Source organism: Scylla paramamosain, chromosome 1 (assembly GCF_035594125.1).
Source record: "Scylla paramamosain isolate STU-SP2022 chromosome 1, ASM3559412v1, whole genome shotgun sequence".
Classification (NCBI taxonomy): domain Eukaryota; kingdom Metazoa; phylum Arthropoda; class Malacostraca; order Decapoda; family Portunidae; genus Scylla; species Scylla paramamosain.
In genome coordinates this window covers 30,218,521-30,242,762 of record NC_087151.1, presented here as the reverse complement: position 1 = coordinate 30,242,762, position 24,242 = coordinate 30,218,521, and the positions used below count along the sequence as shown (strand labels likewise).

Sequence of the window (24,242 nt, the reverse complement as noted above, 5' to 3'; positions counted from 1 at the left end):
AAACCACCCCAGCCTCGCCTTGGGAATCATAAATGACTTAATACACACATCTGTTCACGCTTTGACCAACCTTACTGTGGAACCCATCGCGTTAGCCTCGATGCGTAAACCTGTCGGACATTATGGTCAAGGCTCGGCGCTCCTGGCTAGCTGGCTCTGTGGGTGGGTCAAGCGGGCAGCTGTCGGGCACGTGATACCAGTGAAGGAGTGAAGGCAAACCTTGATAACAGCAGTCGAGGAGAGAATCAACTTGAGTGTATGTACGTGCAATCTGGCGCTGACGGGGCTCTTCACTGTGTTTGTAAGTGCTGTGTCTCGAGAGGTTTGTCAGGGATTGTGTCCTGTGTGTGTGTGTGTGTGTGTGTGTGTGTGTGTGTGTGTGTGTGTGTGTGTGTGTGTGTGTGTGTGTGTGTGTGTGTGTGTGTGTGTGTGTGAGAGAGAGAGAGAGAGAGAGAGAGAGAGAGAGAGAGAGAGAGAGAGAGAGAGAGAGAGAGAGAGAGAGAGAGAGAGAGAGAGAGAGAGAGAGAGAGAGAGAGAGAGAGAGAGAGAGAGAGAGAGAGAGCCCCCAGAACAACTCCATCATCCACGTAACTTTCCACCCGACACACATTCAGGTCCCCATCACAGTCGGGGCATCCCAGGAGTGGCCGCTGCGGCACACGAGCCAACACAGGCATCGAGTGGCGCTCACACGTAGGAACCACTCCCCCTGCAAGTACTGTGGCAGACGAGGTCACGTAGCTGACGAATGTTACTGTAAGGCAGCTAGAGGGAGACCGGAACGCTTCTCGAGGCGGGCAACAGAGGTGAGATAGCCTGCCTCTTGCCACTGCCCTCCCCCATCCCCCACCAGGACGCTTTTAGTTTCTATCACAGTTAGCTCATTGAGGAAGGCGACTGGCTGCCACAAGACGCCACACATCCCACTCCAAAATAATCCTGCTAAACCTTTAGCCCTTCTCCAGGTAAACACTACATCACCACCACCACCACCACTACCCATGTCTGAAGCACCACGTAGGAAGCTGCTCTAACTAAGGCTCCTTTCAGCTCAGATGCGGGTCTCCATATCAATACCAGCGACCTGATCCACAGTTTTGTCCTGAGACAGTGTGAACATTGTAGAAGCAACAGAGACCTGCCTCACCAGGGAAGAGAGGCCATCCTTGGAAGGGAAACGAGGCTGCAGCTACTGGGTCATGGGGGTCGAGAAGAGAGTGACGGTGGTGGTGTTCCTGTATGCTGCAGGGAAGAGATACAGGTCAGAAAGCAGCGCATAAAGATACCGCTCACGATGTTTAGTGCAAACACGTCCTGCTGCCGGATGTTACTGCCGCTCAGCTGTGTGCTACCTGTCGCCCACCACGACAACATGCTTCAGGAGGATAACGTTAGCTGGACAAGTGGCCACCTCGGATCATCATGATTGAGAGAGAGAGAGAGAGAGAGAGAGAGAGAGAGAGAGAGAGAGAGAGAGAGAGAGAGAGAGAGAGAGAGAGAGAGAGAGAGAGAGAGAGAGAGAGAGAGAGAGAGAGAGAGAGAGAGAGAGAGAGAGAGAGAGAGAGAGAGAGAGAGAGAGACCATTATATAACTGCATCATAAAACAGAGTAACTATGGAAACAAGACAAGTGGAAACGGAAGGTTAGGTTATTTCATTGTGCAAACATAGAGCTCCCTGGAAGACGAATCAGCAGGTTGTGAGGTACAATATGGATCAAACAAGCAGCAAGCGAGCAAAATTATCTAGCGGCTCTTTGGCTCATTTACCAGCCAAATTTAGGACGGAGCTTTAAACTTGCATTAAATCCCTGCCCTTTTTTTTATTATTACTTTTTTGAAGGAGCAGAGGCGGGGACTGGAACAGATTAATTAGAAAAAAAAAGGGAGGAAAAAAGGGCGGTTTCATCGTTTATCATTTGTTTTTAATCCCTTCTTATCATTTGTTTATTTTGAACACATGTTTAGCACCGCACGGTTTTAAATATTCATCATTACAGTGTGCCCTCTCAGAATGTTATACAATTCGCAATTCGCTCACTGATGTCTTTATTCAACTTTTTGTCGTATGGATTTTACTTGCTGCTTACTACGGTTCCATTAGGAGCTGCCTGGTATAGGTAAACTGCCCCTCCACCCCCGCCCCTCCCCCTCTCTCTCTCTCTTTCCCTCTCTCTCATACTTATCAGATAATCACTCAATCGGTGCTTATCAGAACATGATTTCAGAGGAATTTCAGTATAACAACAACAACAACAACAACAACAACAACAACAACAACGAGGAGGCAGGAAAAAAAGGTGAAGTGAAGGAGCCTGATGAGTTAAGAGCATACAAAACCAGCAGCTCTTAATAAACAACGATGACATCCCTTTTTGCATGAGAAGGGGCAGCTCAGCACACTTTCCTTCCCCTAAACACTCCTACACCCTCCCAAACACTTCTACACCCTCCCAAACACTTCTACACCCTCCCAACCACAACTACACCCTCCCAAACACAACTACACCCTCCCAAACACTTCTACACCCTCCCAAACACTTCTACATCCTCCCAAACACTTCTACACCCTCCCAAACACTTCTACATCCTCCCAAACACTTCTACACCTTCCAAAAATATTACTACATCCTCCCAAACACTTCTACACCCTCCCAAACACACCTACAACCTCTTAAACTAATCGTACACCTTCCCAAACTATTGCTACACCCTCCTAAACTACTCTTACACCCTTTCAAACACTAATATACCCTCCCAAACATTTCTACACCCTTCCAAATACTCGTACACCCTCCCAAACACTGCTACACTCTCCCAACCACTACTTCGCCCGTGGATAAGAAGAGATCGGTAATTTTCAAGGTGCTGGGAGGAGAGAGGCTAGGATTATCTTTACACACCAGCCCGTGACGTGTGAAAATGAGAGAGAGAGAGAGAGAGAGAGAGAGAGAGAGAGAGAGAGAGAGAGAGAGAGAGAGAGAGAGAGAGAGAGAGAGAGAGAGAGAGAGAGAGAGAGTTATTACCGTATCGGCGTGTTTACTTCAGTATTATAGATGCACATGGGGAGGTATTTAGAGGAGGAGGAGGAGGAGGAGGAGGAGGAGGAGGAGGAGGAGGAGGATTGATTCATTGATTGGTTAATTGATCCAATAGTTAGTAAAGTGGAAGGTGTAATATCACAAATCACACACATGCGCCGCCAGTAATCACGGCAAAAAGTATATGAAGGTAAAAATAGCGGCAATCATTGATATAACAATCTAGAAGCAGTCAATCAAACTGTGGGGTGGGGGGGACAAAAGAAATAGGACTAGGAGGAGGAGGAGGAGGAGGAGGAGGAGGAGGAGGAGGAGGAGGAGGAGGTGGTGGTGGTGGTGGTTTGTAGCCTTGGTTACATGTGTAGAGAGAGAGAGAGAGAGAGAGAGAGAGAGAGAGAGAGAGAGAGAGAGAGAGAGAGAGAGAGAGAGAGAGAGAGAGAGAGAGAGAGAGAGAGAGAGAGAGAGTACAAACTTCCTATAATAATATGCGTACGTGATGTGCTGTCTCTGTGTGTGTGTGTGTGTGTGTGTGTGTGTGTGTGTGTGTGTGTGTGTGTGTGTGTGTGTGTGTGTGTGTGTGTGTGTGTGTGTGTGTGTGTGTATTCTGGGCGGGGAGAGTGGTGTGGGTGCCAGTGTCAACCTTCCACTAAGCCGTGCACACTTCCTGACTCTCGTTTAGGCCTCTCACCTGTTGTTCCCATCACCACCTGCCCACCTGCCTGCCTGCCTGCCCCATCCCGCATTCCTGCCATTCCCTCCCCCTCCCCCCGAACCCACATTCCCCTGGAGAGAGAGAGAGAGAGAGAGAGAGAGAGAGAGAGAGAGAGAGAGAGAGAGAGAGAGAGAGAGAGAGAGAGAGAGAGAGAGAGAGAGAGAGAGAGAGAGAGACAACGATTCCTTTCAATTTCTCCTCCCTTACTTCTTTCTTTTCTTCTCTTTGTATCTCTCTCCCTCCCCCCACCTAATTCTCCTATCCTCCATATAATCATCATCATCATCATCATCATCATCATCATCATCATCATCATCACCACCACCACCACCACTACCGTTATTTAAACTCACAACACTCCCCTTTAAAAATAAATAACTTCCTACCAAATCGTTCGTCTACTCCAGCGCTCTCTCTCTCTCTCTCCCCCAACACTGAGATAGACAGCCACACGCGAATACCCGAAGTACTGGTACTGGCGGCACGGCGGGACAAGAAGTTCTGGCTGGGTGCGAGTATCTGCCGCCCAGCTACTCTGGTCACGCGCCGCCCAGTCACGCGTAAAAACTCCTTCGCCCTCTGGGTAGTAATGGAGGCAGACAAAGAACCACTTTTTGACCCCAGAACCACTTTTGTTTCCTGTAATTCTAAGGAATGAGTGTGGTCCGGGTTCAGCACTGAAATCTTCCCCTCAGACCGTGTAGTGTTCGTGCCATTACAAGAAGCGGCGGGTTTAAGGGGCACATTAAAGTCTATACGTCTCCTTAACTCCTAAGCCGGACACGCTGCCTTTGGGGACGCCGCCGCTGGCACCACTACATGATGTAAAGAATTTTATGTAATGCCTGAGGAGGCGCGCTGCCACCAGTCTGGCACCGCTGCAATAAAACCTGCTATTTGCATTTGTGGTTATTCACATAAAACTGGCTGCCACATAAAGCAGGTCCATTATAGGATGCTGTAAGTCTCCTGGTAATGTGATGCACCACATACTAACTCCTTCAACCTGACAATTTCTACATTCGAAATTTCAAACGAGCTCATAAACAATTACGCACACGAAAAAGAACAATAACACGATCAACACAACACTGCACTGAACTCTTGAAACAACTGAAGAAAACACACACACACACACACACACACTTAGTGACTCTTGAAAACAGGACGAGTTTGTTATTTGCATGTGCTCTAAACTTTGGAACGCCCCATCTTAAGAGGCCTCAAGGACCACGCCTCGCCAGGACGCCGCACCTCACCTATGCCTCGTGTAAGGGCGGCAGCCTTCACACCCGAACGACATGGGAGGCACAACACACACTGTACTGTTGTGTTGGCTGGCGGTTGGCTGGCGTAGACAAAAAAAAGTGTCTGCCACAACAAAGCCGCGGCCCAAGCTGAGGTCGTCACCAGTGTTGACGAGTCTTTTGACACCATGACCCTTGCTGCTGTGGCGCTGCAAGATGCTTTGTACTGCCAACTTGCATCGCAGACGATCACTCGGCCTTTCGCAACATAAGTTTGTCAATCTTTTCCTCACGGCCACAATGCAAGTGTGACTGATGGAGTAAGGGTGCCCACTAACGTCACGCCAAGAGTGGTGGTAGGTATCAGCACTCTTGCCTGGACGACAGGAAATGCCTCAACACTTGCCCTGGTTGTAAACTAGTCTGAACAGCGCCTCGCAGCGCCATAGTGAAGACAGTTCATGGGCAACGGTGACAGACAAATTTCTTATCCACAAATCCACACAACACAAAGCTGGGCGGGCATTCGCAAATGACATGTACTACGTAAATGTAATCCCCCCCCCCACACACACACACGACACAGCCAGACACGTCCATCATTCACGAGTGCTGGCGGCGCTTCGCCAATTCTACGGTCTGTTAGGGACTAACTTGATGGCTCACTCCCTCCAATCTCCATCTAGCCACGTCCCAGCGGCACGCATTCCCCTCTTAATAATCACCAATCACCTGCGCTGGCTGGGACGAGGCAAGGGGCGGGTAAGGCCGAGATTATTCCCATGAAATCACAACCTTGGGGGGTAAGGTGGTGCGTGGGCAATTATCGCGTTACCTGGAAGAGGCGGTGTAATGACAAGTGCTGGCCGACACTCACGGCTGTGCAGGTAACAGGCAGGTGGTTCCTGGAGCGGCATTCCATCCACGTGTGTGAGATTGCTTTTCCCATTCCCCGCTGGAATCTCGACGTTTCCTTGAGGTTGTCGACGCTGAGTTTCCGCAGGGCGAGCACGGCCCATCCCGCCGCCTGCCTGGCTCATGACGGTTATCAGCTCAGCCACACGCCCACATATTTTTGCCACGGAGTTTCTTCAGGTCGGGTAAAACGTTGGCAGCTCCCCCTGGTTTTACAACACGAAGCTACAAGTTCTCTTTTGGGTGCGAGGCTTGCATATCTTAAACGAATCTTGGACACGAACGTCGACGCACATCCGGGCAGAGGCCTATACATATTTAGTATTTGTGTACAGGGCGACACCCTACAGGAGGGAGACACTACACATATCTGCCCCAGGCGGCGCTGCTCACCCAGGCACTGGAAACACACCACGACTAAACCAGCATTATGGCAGCCAAATGAACCACACGGCGTGGCGAGGATCATGACAAACGGGTCCACGAGCTGTGCTGTCTCGCTAGTGAGGCACATAATCTGCACAAACGCCAAGTCATTATCACCTGGCTGCCGGGCTCACCTTCCTCCTAGTGCTGCACAGCAAGACTAATAGGGTGAGTTGTCATGCTGCAGAAAATCGCAATATTCTAATATCTTATCTGAAGGTGAGTGTTGCCTGTGACGGTTTTCACACCCTTGCAGGTACTCCTGGGGCGGTGCGGGGGAGGCCACTCAAGTGTCCCCCTCGCCACCTACAGCTGCCGGACAGGAAGGTCGGTCGTAGCAGGGAAACACAATTTCCTGTGCCATCGGGCCCAGCGGCAGGGCCGGCGGTGGCGCCACACCGCTGCCTTTCCACCCGCTCCGCTACATACTTCATCTTGCATCCCACATATTGACACAATATTTTTGTTACAATAATAATGAAACTCTCTCTCTCTCTCTCTCTCTCTCTCTCTCTCTCTCTCTCTCTCTCTCTCTCTCTCTCTCTCTCTCTCTCTCTGTCTCGTTAACACAGGGCAGGTCATCCCTCACAGTCTCCTCACCAATGCCTCTTCACCCCACATGCTCTTCACGCTCCTCTGAACGAATATCGATTTCTTTTAAAAGTCTTCTTAACAAGTATACCTAAAATACTTCAGCCTCGGAGTCTCCCCATCTCCAATGAGGTCAGCAGCAGCACGGCGTCCCTCCCTCGGGTGCTGTGCGAGGGAGGGAGCTGTCACGGGAGAGTAGAGGAACGTACAGGAAAGTCAGCTTCTTCATCGCATCACGTTACCCAGAGCACCTTCACATCACACCCGGCGGCTGCCACTCAGCACACCAGCGCCCTCACCACCACCCAAGGTGCTCGCTGCCTTGCTCGCCAGATCCACAGGGAGCTGGTGACCAAATAATTGAGATGCTAGGGTGGTGGCCGCCAAGATGCACTCTTAAATCCTACTCACATCGTGTCTATTTTGCAGCAGCCACCGAGAGGCTTTGCATCTTTGACAAGTGGCAGACCCTGCGATTGCAATATCAACTTGGCTCTCATAACTGCAACACCACCTGCTCTCTCTAGTACAGGCAGCATACTGAATGTCAATAACAGATTGAGTTGTCTCATGAAAACTAACAAAAATGAAAGATGCGAGTATCAAACAGTGTGGCTATAAAATAGTGTCCCGACTCAGGGACGGCCGCGTGACCCTGCCGCACACAGCTCGGCCAGGTGGCGCCCTTCAGTGTATGCACGTTATGAATAATGTTAATCGATTATTAGTGAAGCAGAGGATCAAGGGTAGAATGGCAGCCCCGCCCCCTTCCTGACCCTCAACACCCCCAGCCCACCAGGGACCCTCACTACTCACAGCCACTGCTCACCATCACCACGCCAGCACGGCTACGTACCTGCAAAGAGGCAACACAAACATTACACAAAGACATGGGATAACTACACATACAAATAGAAACTATCTCGTGTCTCGCATGACGAAAACAATTAACATTTTGAGGTATTAAAACAGGCAGAAGGAGAGGTTACGCCTCAAGACTCAGTGGTGTGTGTGTGTGTGTGTGTGTGTGTGTGTGTGTGTGTGTGTGTGTGTGTGTGTGTGTGTGTGTGTGTGTGTGTGTGTGTGTGTGTGTGTGTGTGTTGCAGCTGATATGTAAAGGTATTTCACATCATTCTGTGATGTCAAACGACGAACAACAAAATGTGGACACAGGACATCAGGCATGAGAAAAGGAAGAGCTTCACCGCCGCGGCTGGCGGGCCCGGCGCCGCCACCCAACCTCCCCAAAACCCCCTAAAGGAGGCTCAGACTGCAGCAGGAACTGGGTCACTGTGTCCTGCGGCCTATCGTTTCCCTGTATTGGTAACACATATTAAACAAAGCCTTTCGGGAGGCTCGCCGCACTCACCATGCCGCCGCACCACCACACGGACTCCAGCCACTTCTCGAGTGTAGGGGAAATACTGCACGGCACAAAATCAGCAAGAGCAAAGCCTCGGTGTGTGTTGACGTGAGGCAACACAACGCACATCATTCAGTATTTTCTAACGCAGCACATTAAGGAGGCTCTTATAGGTATTCTAGTCACCTAAAGAAGTGTTTGTGAGAACCGACACTTTGAGGACGCAATAGGAGTGGGACAGGAGATAGCGGCTTCTCCAGCCTGGGGCGGTGCAGGCACTGGGGCGCGGCGGTGTGAGGCACGCTGGTGCACCGCAGAGCAGAGACTGGACGCCGCCACTACCACCATGAGGCCATTCAGCCACCAACTGTCGCAGAAACTGCTGGCTGAGCCACCTATAACCCGCTCAATGAGCTGATACACGGCACGAGGACCCGGGCCACGCGTTCCTCCCAGACCCAAGGCGTCCGCCGCCATCCTTGAGTACATGACAGACGGTGCCGTGATCCAGACGGGGTAGATAAAGCCACATGGAGCTAAGACAATTATATACTAGTGTTTGGTGCAGCCCAAGCAGTGTGGCATTATATAAGCGGGAGGTGCGGGGCTCCGGCACGCACGATCAATGGTGGGCCAGCCAGCAGGCCAGCCAGTCTCCTCGCCCGCCCGCCCACCCGCCCGCCCGTCACCCACTATCCACCAGCCACACGCCCTCAGTCACCACAATCCATCCAGTCTTACTCGGCACACTTTTCCTCTGCTCCTCACTTGCAGTGTGTGGGTAGCCAATGGCCCGCGGCTGAGGGCGGAGTGCGGGGGTGGGTGGGGTGGCCGGGCCAGCACGGGGTACAGTGTGGCGACGGCCTGGTAACACACAGGTGTACACTAATCAAGGACGAAGCTCACACCAGCCCTTCACTGACAGGTACTCGTGACTAACCCTCCACCACCAAAGTTAAAATTAATTGCACTGAATCACCAGGCAGTAATTACACCATTGCCCATGAATTACAATTTACTGGTGCGGCCAAGCGTCAGTAGCTGAAAGAAGCACAAACACCAATGCTTCACCAAGACTTCTCTCTTTCGCTGCAGGGAAACTGAAACTCAAAGACCAAAAGTCTCTTAACACCATCCCCTAAATGCGTGCGGGCGTGCGTGCGTGCGGGCGTGCGTGCATGTGCTCGGACAACACATGAGTAGGTTGTGCATTGCACGCCACAAACCACGTCAAGTATAGATTTGTTACCAGACAGGTGCACACGCGTACTCCTCAACACACACAAACACACACACGAACAAATTCCATGAAATAAATAAGGAGCAAGCATCGATGGATGAGAATGTAAGGTAACAGAGTATGTATTGTTAGAGAGAGAGAGAGAGAGAGAGAGAGAGAGAGAGAGAGAGAGAGAGAGAGAGAGAGAGAGAGAGAGAGAGAGAGAGAGAGAGAGAGAGAGAGAGAGAGAGAGAGAGAGAGAGAGAGAGAGAGAAACAAGCAATGGGTGGTGATGGAAGGTGATCGGTTCTCAGTACTAGCCAGGCTGCTGACGGGCCACAGCGGCATAACTCATGGGGGTGACGGGAAGTAGAGGCGACACTAACCCTCCCCATGTTGACAGCAGACAGTTTCCTTGCTAACCTACACACTATAATGGGTAGCAGTCAGCAGCAATGGGTGGCTCGTACCTTACAATGCACCCCCTACCATCGCCTCCAGTGCACACCAAACACTCCCCGAGCTCCCCCTCCCATCCAACCCCAACGTGAGCAGTGCCACATCATGATTGGTTCAATGGATTCACACCTGACGACCAGCCAAGGAGTACTACACCTGAGCCCTCACACTCACCATGCAGGGAACGTAAATCTGTAGTGTGTGTGTGTGTGTGTGTGTGTGTGTGTGTGTGTGTGTGTGTGTGTGTGTGTGTGTGTGTGTGTGTGTGTGTGTGTGTGTGTGTGTGTGTGTGTGTGTGTGTGTCCCCACTCCCATCTACACATCCAAATACTGCTAATCAGTGTTGGTAGTTGGTTGTATGTTATCATGAATATATATATTTTTTCTTAACCCTCACACACACACACACACACACACACACACACACACACACACACACACACACCTCATAAATCAGCCATTATGAGCCACCGCTGGACAAAGACCTCTCAAGTCCTCCCCATGACTCACGGCACTCTGCCAATCTTTATTAAGTTTTGCCTCCACATTTTTCAGTCTAATCTCTCTCTCTCTCTCTTTCTTTCTCTCTCTCTCTCTCTCTCTCTCTCTCTGGATACCCACTCAATCTTTTGTGATCTTTATTTTGCCATGTTTTTTGGTTCTATTTAATTACATTCACCCACCTCTTTCAAGACTTTCACCTGGAGCATTAATGGCGTCGGTTTAATCACTGGTATAAGGTCACTGAGCACTCGTATTAACAGCGTCACCATTCCTGCAACTTTCTTGTGGCTATCGTATTAAAGATCATTTGTAGGTTTAAAAAAAAGAACATAAGAAAATAAAGGAAGCTGCAAGAAGCGAAGTATACATAACTATTTTCACCTGTCACCCTTATCCTTAATTCTGTTTAATGTTATTTTGAGGCTCCCCATGACTCACCACTAACAACCTGATTACCAAGTTAAAATATTCTCAGTTTGTGCTTTTTCCTTCAATTTCCTGTTTGGATTTTACGACAGTATTTGCAGGAGCGGATGCAAATAGTTTTAATGATATTGAGTCCTCCGTGCACAGCTGCATCTTGCTGTCACCCGATTCCTGTTGCGTCGCGTGGCTATAAACTGCTGATATGATGTTCACCTTTTTTTACTACTCATGCCATGCGGGGAAAACTGCTTCTTGTTCCCGGTATACGCAAGTGCCTTCCCTGTCTATGATCTCAGCATGTCTTATTATTCTCTAGCCAAACAAAGACCTCAGTGTATAAGATCCGCAGTGATACCACGGCGTCAGTTTCACTTTATGCTATTGAATACCCCGTGAGGATTTTATTGTTTAGGATGATATCTATTTATAAGCAAGGGGCTGAAGATCATCATTACTTAACCATCAAATATCGTTGTTTATTTACTTTACGTATTATTTATTTATTATATTCTAATCACCACTACTTATTTTAGGAAACTTGAAAAATGTGCAGTACTCAAGCATTTAATCTTCCGCCTGATACGGCTTCCTGACACCTTTAGAAAACGGTCTTGACCACATTTAGATCATACATGTAAAAGGAAACACTGACAGCTAAGGCGGGTTATGGAATATTTAGTCAGTTAGTACATGTAGTGTATAATATCTAGCAGAGTTGGCTGAAGCTACTCAAATAAAACAGGAGTATAATTAGAAGTAAAAGAGTAGAGTACAATGGAGCTTCTTTCCTTTGTCCTTCCAAACAACCAACACAACAGTCACCGCTTCCCGAATACCTATAAAATACTTGTCATTTTCAAGGGCAGCTTTTACTTATTTCGTCTGCTGCGAGTCCTGCAGTGCTGCCATTCACTGCTGCCACCGTGATGCAGGTTGGGGTACGATTAATTGCGTTTCCTCCACCTTTTTTCATTCAATTAAGTCACTTGAGTCTTTCAGTGAGGGTGGTGACATTTAGACTCTCCTACACACACTTTCACCTAACGAAGGCACGTGTGGCGCTGGAGGTCTAACACGGTGACGTCACGAAAAGCAAGCAGTGAAGGAAGAGAATGCTGTGGTGAAAGGTGACTGAGTACTGAGAGAGAAGAGAAGAGAAGAGAAGAGAAAATAAGAGAAGAGAAGAGACGGAGCAGAGACAGCAGTAAGTGTGGATGGCGAGGTCGAGAGGGAATCTCTACAAATGGAAGACTCCAAACTTGGTAAGGTGTGATCCCGGGGGGGGCAGTGACTAGCACGTCCAGCAGATCACGCCCCGCCCCGCCAGGCCCTTCCCCACCCCGCCCTCCAAGATCCAGGCCCTTCCCCCCCCTCCCTCCTGATCCGGCGAGCACGAGGCAGCTAACGGCAGCTTTAAGTCACGTGGGGGTGTTGGGAACCAAGAAGCAGTGACGTCATGTGCTCCGTGTGTGTGTGTGTGTGTGTGTGTGTGTGTGTGTGTGTGTGTGTGTGTGTGTGTGTGTGTGTGCGTGCGCGCGCGTGCGCGCGCGCGCGCGCGGTCACAATGATACCAGACACCCAACCTGTAACAATTATCCACACACACACACACACACACACACACACACACACACACACACACACACACACACACACACACACACACATACACACACACACACACTATGAGATACACCTTCCCGCACGCAGAAACGCACTCACTCACACACACGCACGCACTGAGATACCCAGACGAACACCCAGCCACTCAAGACCAGGCGTGAGAGTTTGTCATTTTCTGCGCGGCTTGAGTAGTGTGGTGAATGCATGAGGTGGCCGAGGCTGCTTCTCACTGTGCTCTTAACGCCTGACAAGCACAGCGGCAGGCCTTTTGTACACGCCGCTGCCACGAGAGACTGCTGCTCCTGACACTCCCTGCCTCCCCCCCCCCCTTACTTCTCTCCTTGCTACTGAAAACGTGAAAATCTGGTACAGTACGAGGAGTGCAAGAGGACTGCTCAGTGCCTGCCTACTTGTTGTGTGTGTGTGTGTGTGTGTGTGTGTGTGTGTGTGTTGTGTGTGTGTGTGGTGTGTGTGTGTGTGTGTGTGTGTGTGTGTGTGTGTGTGTGTGTGTGTGTGTGTGTGTGTGTTTGTTTTAACTCTCTCTCTGCCGTCCCTGACACAAGTAACTAAGAGCATGGTGATGTGCTTGGCCATATATACGAGTGGTCTACGTGTTGTGGTTCTTTTCGAGGCTTCATTAGGCAAGCGTGGAGGTGGTGACTGTGAATAATAGAAAGGTGGCACGAAGCACAGGTCGTCGCCCGCCGCCTCCTCCTCCTCCTCTTGCTGCTTCCGTTGCTTGGACTGTTGCTTTCCACACACCCACTCACTGCCAATACGTGCACAAGGTTTCTCATCCTTTTACTATGTGGGTCTTTTGGTTCATTCATGTATTTATCTTGTGACGGAAGGTGTCCTTAAAAAAAAAGACGTGTTGTGTGTTCTTGTGCATGTTGTGTGATGCCTTTACATTACCTTTCTCTTTCTAAAATACATATGATAAAGAAACACAGGAAGAAATGCCGAAGGAAGGAAAAGAAAGTAGGAAAGAAAGAAACTGGGCCACAGAAATTTCTCAAACTACCTTCACTACGATTTTTTCCTTTCCGTGCCCTCGAGAAAGTTTTGGAAGTCTGTCGGCAGAATGTTTCAAGGGCACAACAATTTCCTGACACCTTACCACCACCACCATCACCACCACCACCACCACCACCACCACTACCACCACCACCGTGAATTTCCACCAAACCCTGGCGACTAATAGCCATCTTCCTTCAGCCTTGTCACCCTCCAAGATATCAGGAAATGCACTCCGACCGACAGCTCTGGGAAAGATGATGAGCCACACACACACACAGACACACTCACTCTCTCTCTCTCTCTCTCTCTCTCTCTCTCTCTCTCTCTCTCTCTCTCTCTTGTATGATAACCATTATAATTACAGCTCGTTTCACGTATCTTTGTTTTATTTACATCACTCATGCAGTCATCAGCGTGAAGACAGACTGACTGCTTCCTTTCACTTGTCCGTCGTGTTATCAGCGTGAAGACAGACTGACTGCCTCCTTTCACTTGTCCGTCGTGTTATCAGCGTGAAGACAGACTGACTGCCTCCTTTTCACTTGTCCGTCGTGTTATCACCAGCGTAGACAGACGGACCAATTGACAGACTACTCCCAGAAGACAGACTGACTAACTCCCTTCATCTACCTATCGTGTCATCACCAGCGCAGACAGACGCACCAATTGCCAGACGGTTACCTGACCCCCAGTATCTAGGGCGCCAGTGGCAGTTGGTCGTTCCTGGTGGTTTGTCGTCACTAGTCATCCATTTAATCCTAGTTATCCATCATCATCTGAGCCACTCCACCTTGGCTACTCACACGGCCATAACTCTACTGATATACCTCCCGTCATTTGTCAGATGTGGGTGACGCTTCCCGGCTCTCCCGTCCGTCCACCCCGCGCCCCTTCTCACACCTCTAAATGGGGTTAGCGGAACGTGGTGTTTCTAATCGACGAGCCAGACCATGATAGACTGTCTCAAGTAATCTTACACACTTTCTTGCCACATCACACCAGCGAATACCTTCCTTAACCCATTCACTGCGACACGAAACAATTAGCAGCATCAGAAGCAAGGCGTGAAGTTCTACAAGCATCTGCAAGAAAGTTAGCAATGAAAAAGGTTACATTTTGCAATTTTTTCCCCCAAAAAGTCAAAGATTGGATGTGGCTGTAGAACAAGTAAATATATATGCCTGAGTGATTAGTGATTAGGGAAAGGTGTAACAGGTGGCAGTCAAAGGGTTAAGTCACCCAAAGCAATCTTGACAACCACGTCAGCAAGAACCGTCGTAAAGTAACCTGAAGCAGCAGCCTGACGCCACGACCCCAGCCACAGATCTCCTTCAGCAACCCAATACAGCATCCTTACATCACATCACCAGCGACAAACTTCCCTGGGTAACTCAAAATATCTTGATACCAGAGCTCCACCCACAGTCTCCCTAAATCACTTGTAACATCTTGACAACACCACACCAGCGACAGCCACCTCAATACCACAAATACGATTATGGTTTACAAAAGTGTATAAAAAAAAAAAAAAAAAAAGACAGCAGACATTTAACGTTAAGACGGCACTGTAAAAAAAATAAATAAATTAGACAAGAAAGAGAAATAAGAATGTGCGCAAATACAATCTCCAGTTAGAATAACAAATTTAAGGAAAACAACAATTTTGTGTTACAAAGAACACTGCAAACTTTACTCAATCGTGTCAAGATGCACACAAATAAATACAACACCAGCGTAATCTGGTGTCAAAAAGAGGGACAGTGCCAGCTTAACTCAATCCTGTAAAAATACAAACAAGTAAATACACCAGCTTATCATTCACGCCGTATTGTTAGTAAGGATTCCACACTCCCTCACTAAGCACCAGCACAACACCCAAAGCTCCCTATTACCTTTTCACACACACACGCACACACACACGTTCTTTTTCCTGATTCAAGTCTCGCACTACAGTGGCCTCAGCCTGGCCGTGTAGTGAGTGTGCATGCCTCCCTTGCGTGGGAGCGCCCCCCACCTGCCCCATTACAGGTGTTATTGAACACCGGCCACTAGTGGAGTTGAAAGCTTTCTTTCGCGTTCACTTTCCACTAATTTCAGTACCTCGTCTTCGCCGTCGTGCTGAGCGTAATCACTCGCTATTTCGTGCCGCTGCTTTCACGGCTACTAACTCGCCACGCCACGTACGTAACTACACTACCAATCATCGTGAGTGAAGCCATATCATGCCACTTTCCTCTTATCTATTTCTCTATTGCATTCTATTAAAACTGACCGACGGACTGACCTACTCTCTCCTGTTCCTCAGCCTAACATCCCACTAAAAATTGACACCAAACATCCAAATTATTTCGAGACGGATGTGTATCAAAGGTTATGACATCGTAAACTATAACATCTTGATTTTTATGTCGGGTATATGAAGGTTTATGTCAGCAGTCATGACTCACAAGATCCTCCAAGGCTCCTCATTGTCTTTCCCTCAAGGAGACTGGGGCAGCACACATAAACTTGTATATACGACGCACTGTGCATTTAAGTCAAGGACACACACACACACACACACACACACACACACACACACACACACACACACACACACACACACACACACACACAAACACGTAGCACCTCTCTGGACACTTAATCGCTCGGTGCAGGTGGGGGGGGAGGTGAGGGAGATGGGGAGGGAGGACCTGCAGCTGCTCTTCCCCAAGCTCTACAGCCAATGTCAGTACACACTCCCTGCAGCTGTGTGAGTAGGTGTATGAAACGAGGTGGAAAGAGCAACAGCAGCAGTAGTAGTAGTAGTAGTAGTAGTAGTAGTAGTAGTAGTAGTAGTAGTAGTAGTAGTAGTAGTAGTAGTAGGAGGAGGAGGAGGAGGAGGAGGAGGAGGAGGAGGAGGAGGGTATGGCCACTGTCTGCCACTACTGCCTGCCTTCCTTCATTTCCTCGCCTCCGTCAAGCATCACATTTACCACAACCGACTGAATAAACTACGAGACACGGCTTTCCTTGGATAAGCACTATAGTCATTTGTATTATTTCGTGTGTGTGTGTGTGTGTGTGTGTGTGTGTGTGTGTGTGTGTGTGTGTGTGTGTGTGTGTGTGTGTGTGTGTTTGTGTGTGTGTGTGTGTGTGTGTGTGTGTGTGCAGGCATCCTGACAGCATGACCACATCCGGCACGGTCAAGATAAGCCCCATCCATCACTTACAAGCAGCACTACTGGGCTTTCTTTCCACCCTGCCCTCGCCCCTTCCCTCCACGTCCCAGTCCGCGTACCCAGCAGGACCTGAAGCGGCGACTGTCCCTAAGCACAAGCACACCATCCCGGAACAATGGTACACTCTACTGGTGCAACAATCCCGCCACTCACCTCGTTGTCTGAGTTGCCCATGGTGTCTGCCAGCCTGTATTCGCGCACCACTTCTCCTCAACCAGCTACTGACAAGGGCCGGCCAGTGGGACAAGACGCCAAACGGGCCGACTTAACTCCGTCACTGCTCACTTCCACTCAGGGTATTAAGTTCTTGAAGGCACTTGTAATTAAGGCTCTATTCACCTGCACGGGGGATGATACACGCACGAGGTTAGGATCACACGTCAGGTCTCTCGGCCGTCCCGGTAATTACTCTGTGGTGTGGCTCGCGTCGTGCATCACAGGAGCGCCAGCCTCGGCCACCGCGTCAGTACATCGCTCGCTACAGCCGCCGCGTATGTGGCTGCACCTGCCGTCCGCCCTTTACCAGCCGAACTGATCAACTGATATAACTAACTCATAATATAACAAGCGTCTCTCTCTCTCTCTCTCTCTCTCTCTCTCTCTCTCTCTCTCTCTCTCTCTGACTCGCACGCGCGCATACACACACACACACACACACACACAGTTATGCCACAATGCGATCCACAACAGCTGAGGTTAAAATTTCTCTGGCAGTGCGACGGGTGAGTTCACGCTGCCTCCCCACACAGGATGAGGGGCGATCCCCACAACGAGCATTAGTTGGCTTACTAAGTACTATCACTGTTACTGTCGCCTTTCATCTCACTCTACAGGAATGAGGAAAACACTACAACAGGCTTCACAGACAGTACCCAACACCGGGAAAACGTTAAAGCCTCACAAAAGCGGCTGTTGTTTTTTTCATTGCCATCTGATCACAAACACGCCACGATAACCATCAGTGGTAGCCTATGACTAACCTACAGCACGGTCCCGACACCCCAGCCTCAGCCTTCCACAGCGAGAGATAGCGCGCACGAGGTAAGGCGGCGGGAATGCAAGGTTAGGGAGGGAGAGGGAGGAACGCTGGACCGGTTACGTCTCTTATGGCCACTTGACCTGCCCGGCCACTCAAGGCTCACAACGCCTGCCTTCCCCGGGCCGCCGCCAACACCGACATCAGAGAAGAGGAGGGATGGAACCTCTTGAGCACCTGAAAGGCACCCATGTGAAGCACTCTACCCACCACGAGGCTCCGCGTCCGCTCCTGTGACCACACTGAGCGCCACCGGGTACTTCCTTTGTCAAAGTCAATCAGTGAGGAAGAGGTGAACCTGGGTTCCCTTCAATACAATACAAAACAATTAGGTGCAACTGGAGGATTATACAATTACGATTTCATCCACGGTTTCAATACGTTCACAGAAAATAGTGGACGCAGACCCTCCTGCTACGTGCGGCGCTAACTGTCAAAGCGTCTGCAATGGGAGTGTCCACCAAGATAAATTATCGAGGCAATAACAAGTGAGGTAATGACGTGAAATTACGCGGTGCGAGAAGCGAGGGGGCGTGATCAAGAGCCAGTCGGCGCGTGCTGGCCCGGCGAGGGTCGAGGGCAGACTACTGGCACATGACTCCTCGGATTCAGGACGCCCCAGTCACCCCGACACGCTTCCCGGCACACGCCACTTATTCCACACACGCACCACACCACACATCACGGTGTGCGGCAAGACTTTCCCGGCGGCGTGAACTGGCACATCACCGCCTTCTGCCACTCTACAGCGAGGGTTACTAGGGGCACAGCACAGCTCGTCGCGGGTCTCTCCTCCTGCAGCGAAGCCAAAGACTAACACCCAAGAGAACCCGGCGGTAACTGGGACCATAAAATCAACCGGATGCCAACGCGGGATTTCTTGCCGCCTCCCGCCATCACTCCTGAATAAGGCCACAACTTGCTGCGACAGGAGACTCCAGTCGCTCTTTATCACTCTTGCCCTTCGGAGGAAAGGCGATAACCTCTCCTCCCCCCACATCGGTCTGTGGCATACCACTGGGGTCGCACAGGAACATCACAAATCGCGTCTATGCGGCGCGGAGTTCCCTCCCGCCAGCACTCTGCTAAAAACATACCCTATAACTCAGCATAATATTAAAGTCAAGATAAAGTCACGAGTATTTTAGTGCCTTAAACTTGTTCGCAACATGGAAGTATGTGACAGAAGAGTTTAAACTAAATATACTAAATACTCGAAGACTTAATGTTGGTTTAAAAATAATATGACACTCATGATGCTGAAATGGCTCAAGAATACGTGCAGCTAGAAAACTTTGCCGTCTTAATTATACAGCAAAGGACTTTGGGAGGTTGCACAATCATCCAGTCCTGCAAAGCTTTGGGGAGAGAGAGAGAGAGAGAGAGAGAGAGAGAGAGAGAGAGAGAGAGAGAGAGAGAGAGAGAGAGAGAGAGAGAGAGAGAGAGAGAGAGAGAGAGAGAGAGAGAGAGAGAGAGAGAGAGAGAGAGAGAGAGAGAGAGAGAGAGAGAGAGAGACTGAACGGAGCCAAGCTAAATGAAGTAGATGAGACTAATTTCGGGGTGGTGAAGTCACGCACGCAACAAAAAGGTGCACTGTGCCACCTAAACCAGAGCCGCGTCCCTGCACGAGGCCACAGGGCCACCGTGCACATCAGCCGCACATGAGTGGCGCCATAGAGCACAGGTAGCAAGGGGATCAGATTCACCCGGACGCGATGAACCCCTGCAGGATGTGACGTGACGCGCCTCCACAGGCCGGTGCGCTTGTGGCAGCGTGGCGATGCGAGAGACGTAGTAGGAATTACCTTAGCACCCTCCGGGGAAAAAGCTGTGCTGACTGAGCGAGATGAGGCTCGTTGCGGATGCGAGGGGCCGCCCGCATTGATCTCGCCCTTGTGCAGCCCAACGGTGGAGCCGCTGACGTCACGCTGCCGCAGCAAAACTGAGCTCATCAGCTGGCGCAGTGCAGCTCATGCTAGTGATGTCCATGACTCCCGAGGTCCAGGTGAGGATTCTCGGGGCGCCTCATCACCTCCTGCCGCCCAGCCAGGCCACCACCCCCCTCTCATAAGCACGCATCCCAATATTAATTACCCGCCGCCACGTACCCAACAGATCGATCAATTTTTGTGGCCGCGGCGGGGAAAGCGGCCTCGCGGTGCGGGAATGTGCGACTATGCGCTGTCCGCGTCCGCAGGACCATGACAATCTCTCTCTCTCTCTCTCTCTCTCTCTCTCTCTCTCTCTCTCTCTCTCTCTCTCTCTCTCTCTCTCTCTCTCTCTCTCTCTCTCTCTCTCTCTCTCTCTCTCTCTCTCTCAATTTATCTATAATGAAGTCGGGTAGCAGGTCCTCACAAAAATAAAGAAAGACGTCAGTCCACGAAGAAAGTTCACCCGTGGAAGGGATGACTTGGGCGTTTGCGCAACTGAGTCACTGAGCCTCATTCTGCCGCAGGCGACGCGTGACACCGCCGGTGACAACACACTTCATGACGCGTCTCTTCACACTTTCGAATTAAAAATGAATGCAACCCTGAACATTCATTAAATTTTGTCTTAACAGCTTACACTACAGCAATCTTGTGTGTGTGTGTGTGTGTGTGTGCGTGTGTGTGTGTGTGTGTGTGTGTGTGTGTGTGTGTGTGTGTGTGTGTGTGTGTGTGTGTGTGTGTGTGTGTGTGTGTGCAAACCCAGGAGCAAGAGGGCATCAGCAGGCGTGGCTGAAAGGCAATATTCCCTGACCACATTAAACACAACCCAAGAGACACAGAGACTAAGTTTTCAGCCAGTGAACGCTTGAAAAACGTGTACTAGTGAGTGCAGGCCAGACAGGCTCGCAGCACCGCCCCCCACCACGAGTGCTGGCAGCCTCCACGCTGGGACGCGCTTCCGTTCGATTTCCTCTTCACTGTAAACAACTTTAAACAGCCACTTACGAACTGTACCAAAAATGTGAGAACCATGAACGCATTCTCGAGTTATAAACACCAAGGAAGCCAAGGAAGCTGCATGCCAGGTACTTATGTTTTGACAGTCATCATCACAATCATCAGCACGTCACTCAACATCCACTGATGAAAACACATTTCCTCTAAACTTCTCCATGACTCACGGCATTGTGCCAATCTTTGCAAAGTTGCGCCAGTAAACTTTTGATTCCCACTTCACCTCCTGTGTTGCCGTTGGAGCGTGAAGGTCAACACATAACACCTCAAACATCGTGCTTTTGGATATGACATGACATGACATTCTCTTCTCCAATTTTGTCTTCAACATGAATTTTGGCCTAGGATTAAGTAACTTCCAGAAGCACACATCAAGTATCTCCTACGGTGTAGCGTTAGCAATGTGAGGGTGATGAAAGGCCGCACACAACGCTGAGGTAGCAGCGGAGGCTCGCGGATCATGTTGTGACTATAACACACTAGACAAAACACACTGAAGCGACAAAACCATGACTTGAGTGAAAACGATGAGCCTCGCTGGAGGACAATCACGCACCGCAAACCCGGCAAGACTGTGAGCACGAAGCACACACCAGCACGGCAACTCTGATACCCTCTTATCAACGGTACACATTGTGAGCCATTCAGTTCCACACTGGAAACACACACACACACACACACACACACACACACACACACACACACACACACACACACACACACACACACACACATACAATTAGTCAATCAGTCAATCAATATTATTACCAAAATGCACGGATGTATATGACAAAATTAAGTGTCTTTTCATATGAAGAAGCACGGTCGTGAGGTCAGTTACTGTGAAAGGGAGAGAAAAAAAAACTACGTCACACATTTTTATCCTACATTACTGGAAAAAGAAAGAAAAGACATTGATAGGGGAGAGAGAGAGAGAGAGAGAGAGAGAGAGAGAGAGAGAGAGAGAGAGAGAGAGAGAGAGAGAGAGAGAGAGAGAGAGAGAGAGAGAGAGAGAGAGAGAGTCCTCTCCTTCCACAAGAGGTAGGCTTAAAAAATGTTAAGAATATAAATAAATCCTTTCAGAATAATAAAAAAAAAATCGCAAAGCTTCAACAATAAATATCTTGCAACTAAGTACACACACAAAACAAAAGAAAATAAATAAATGAATAAAATAAAATAAAAGATGTCTCCTTGCCACTAATTACATACCATCCATTAATTACAAACCCACCACACTACATAAGGGTCAGCGGCCCTCAGCGTGCTGCTCCTCTGTGCCATGATGCCACAGGGGGCAACATAATGCTTCACCCATGCACTGTTTCTTCTGTTTACTGGTCGATCTACTGTACTTATTGGTGGTATTGGATACGTGAGTCATCAGTGCGTCTTTGCTGCCTCAGGAGCTACGCATGTTTGTGACAGGAGGCAAGGATCGTTACCAGTTTGTGGTTCCCGTCAGAATAATTGTCATACAGATTCTTATGGAGCAGGATCACTCTTGGTCAAAACTGGGACGAGCAACGGGAACAAGGATGGAAAAAGATGCATCCTTGGCAGTTTCCAGGATTCCCAAGTGCTTAGTCAGCCTAGCAGCAACTTTAAATCACTGTCGTTGCCATGTCTTCTCGTTTGACCTCACACATTCAACGATCGCCTTAACTTGAAGCAGCATAACGCTGCTGTAAGGATCGCCTGAAGCTCTAACAATAACTAGACACTGATCTTGCTTTTCATTAGTGTTTTCTTTTCCCTGAGTGACCTCCGAATATGCGAGGAGCGACGTCCTTCCACAAGTGGGTGGCCTTAGCGAGCCACACCCACGTCTTGCTCATCCCAGAAAAGACGCCTCCACGCCTGGCGCAGCACTTGTGACGTAGATTCAATCAATTCATCGGCTTCCATACCTTAGCCACTAATATATAAATGTTGAGCAACACCACATACATTCCTAGAGGATTACTAGCCTGGCATCACTTGTGTGTCTCCCACGCTTGACACACACACACACACACACACACACACACACACACACACACACACACACACACACACACACACACACACACACGGTTACAATACAGTGAATTAAATGAACGTCAGCTTAATTAAAATTGCCTTTGTCATGACGATGATGATGATGATGATGATGATGATAACAGCAACAACAACAACAACAACAACAACAAAAACAACACTGATAATAATAATAATAATAATAATAATAATAATAATAATAATAATAATAACAATAATAATAATAATAATAATAACAATAGTAATAATAATAATAATAATAATAATAATAATAATAATAATAATAATAATAATAATAATAATAATAATAACAACAACAAACATGTACACATATAAACAGGCTAGTTGGTAGCAAGTCTCAGTTGCTCTCCTCTCATGGAAAACAGTGAGGAAAAAGACGGACCACCATTCCCCACACAGCCACTGCCAGTCGTGGTCAGGAGAGCCGCGCGGCGAATCTTTACCGGTTCATGGGCCGTCTTCCTCAAACTTTCTCTCTCCATGCCAAATAATGATTTATGAAGCAGATGCACACCTGAAAATGGACTTACAGTGTACAGGGGGCAGGTTGTAATGAAGGGCCGGGGCGTGGGCGTGGAGTGTGTGCGTAACCGGGCCACGTGATGCACCAGTTGGAGGAGACGCGACACTACAACTTGGGGACGAAAGGAAGCCATTCTCGGAGGTGTCCGGTTTACGCTAAGCTCAGGTGGTGTATCAGATGGACTGAGTCACGCCAGGCACACGCACACTAATGTTTTGTGGACACGATAACGACTAAAGTTCGTGAAAATAAATAAATAATGCACCTCCACATGTGACGAACCCAAACATTGACTTCCATCCCGCTACGGTAAGCCCGTGACAGGTGTTGGGTGACCGGCGTGGAGGGGAGTCAACCCAGACGAGCAGCAGCATCTGTCACCCAGGTTACTGATTATGAGTCGCCCCCAACAAGGATCTTCCAGAAGGTGATTTACTGGGAGATAAGACACGTGCGCTGGGTTCTCTCCTCACCTTCCTGACTACACGATCACCCAAAGCCTGTTCACACTACGAGCGGTCCTTTGTGGTGGTGGAGCGTGGTGACGAAACAATGCGGGAAAAATTATCGCGCACACGTATCGAACTGAACATTACCACTCGAGCAGAATTGTCTACCGAGTAAATATTCCAGCACGGCCTCCTGACACTTGCCTGACATTCCCTCCCCTTCGCCCACATACACACTGACCTGTTAACATTGGAGTCACAAGATACCTCAACTTTCAGGTAAAAATCTTACATTTGACTGGGCAAGTGAACTAACGCTGCATTAAATTGAAAATATAAACAAATTTCCAAACAAGGGCAAGATAAAATAAAATAAAAGTGAAGTTTTGAAGTTTACAAGAGAGCCAAGACAGTGTGCGAGATACAGGAGTTGACTCACCGATTCTAAGACGCCACAACAATT

General features: G+C 49.1%; 1 protein-coding gene across 10 annotated transcripts in view; it reads right to left on the bottom strand.

Annotated features, from left to right (window-relative positions):
- The window catches only part of LOC135103276 (cAMP-dependent protein kinase type I regulatory subunit-like), a 76,430-nt gene that overhangs the window by 36,202 nt on the left and 15,986 nt on the right, over positions 1–24,242 (bottom strand). The window contains exons 1-2 of one of the 10 annotated variants that reach the window (XM_064009361.1): positions 18,575–18,640; positions 16,919–17,104 (exon numbers count right to left, since the gene is read on the bottom strand). The exons of 1 other annotated variant lie outside the window; for it this stretch is intronic. In XM_064009361.1, coding sequence (XP_063865431.1) covers positions 16,919–16,939 — 21 coding nt within the window. In that variant the 5' untranslated portion in view covers positions 16,940–17,104; positions 18,575–18,640. 8 more of the 10 variants (XM_064009370.1, XM_064009353.1, XM_064009347.1 and 5 more) reach the window with 8 other exon arrangements.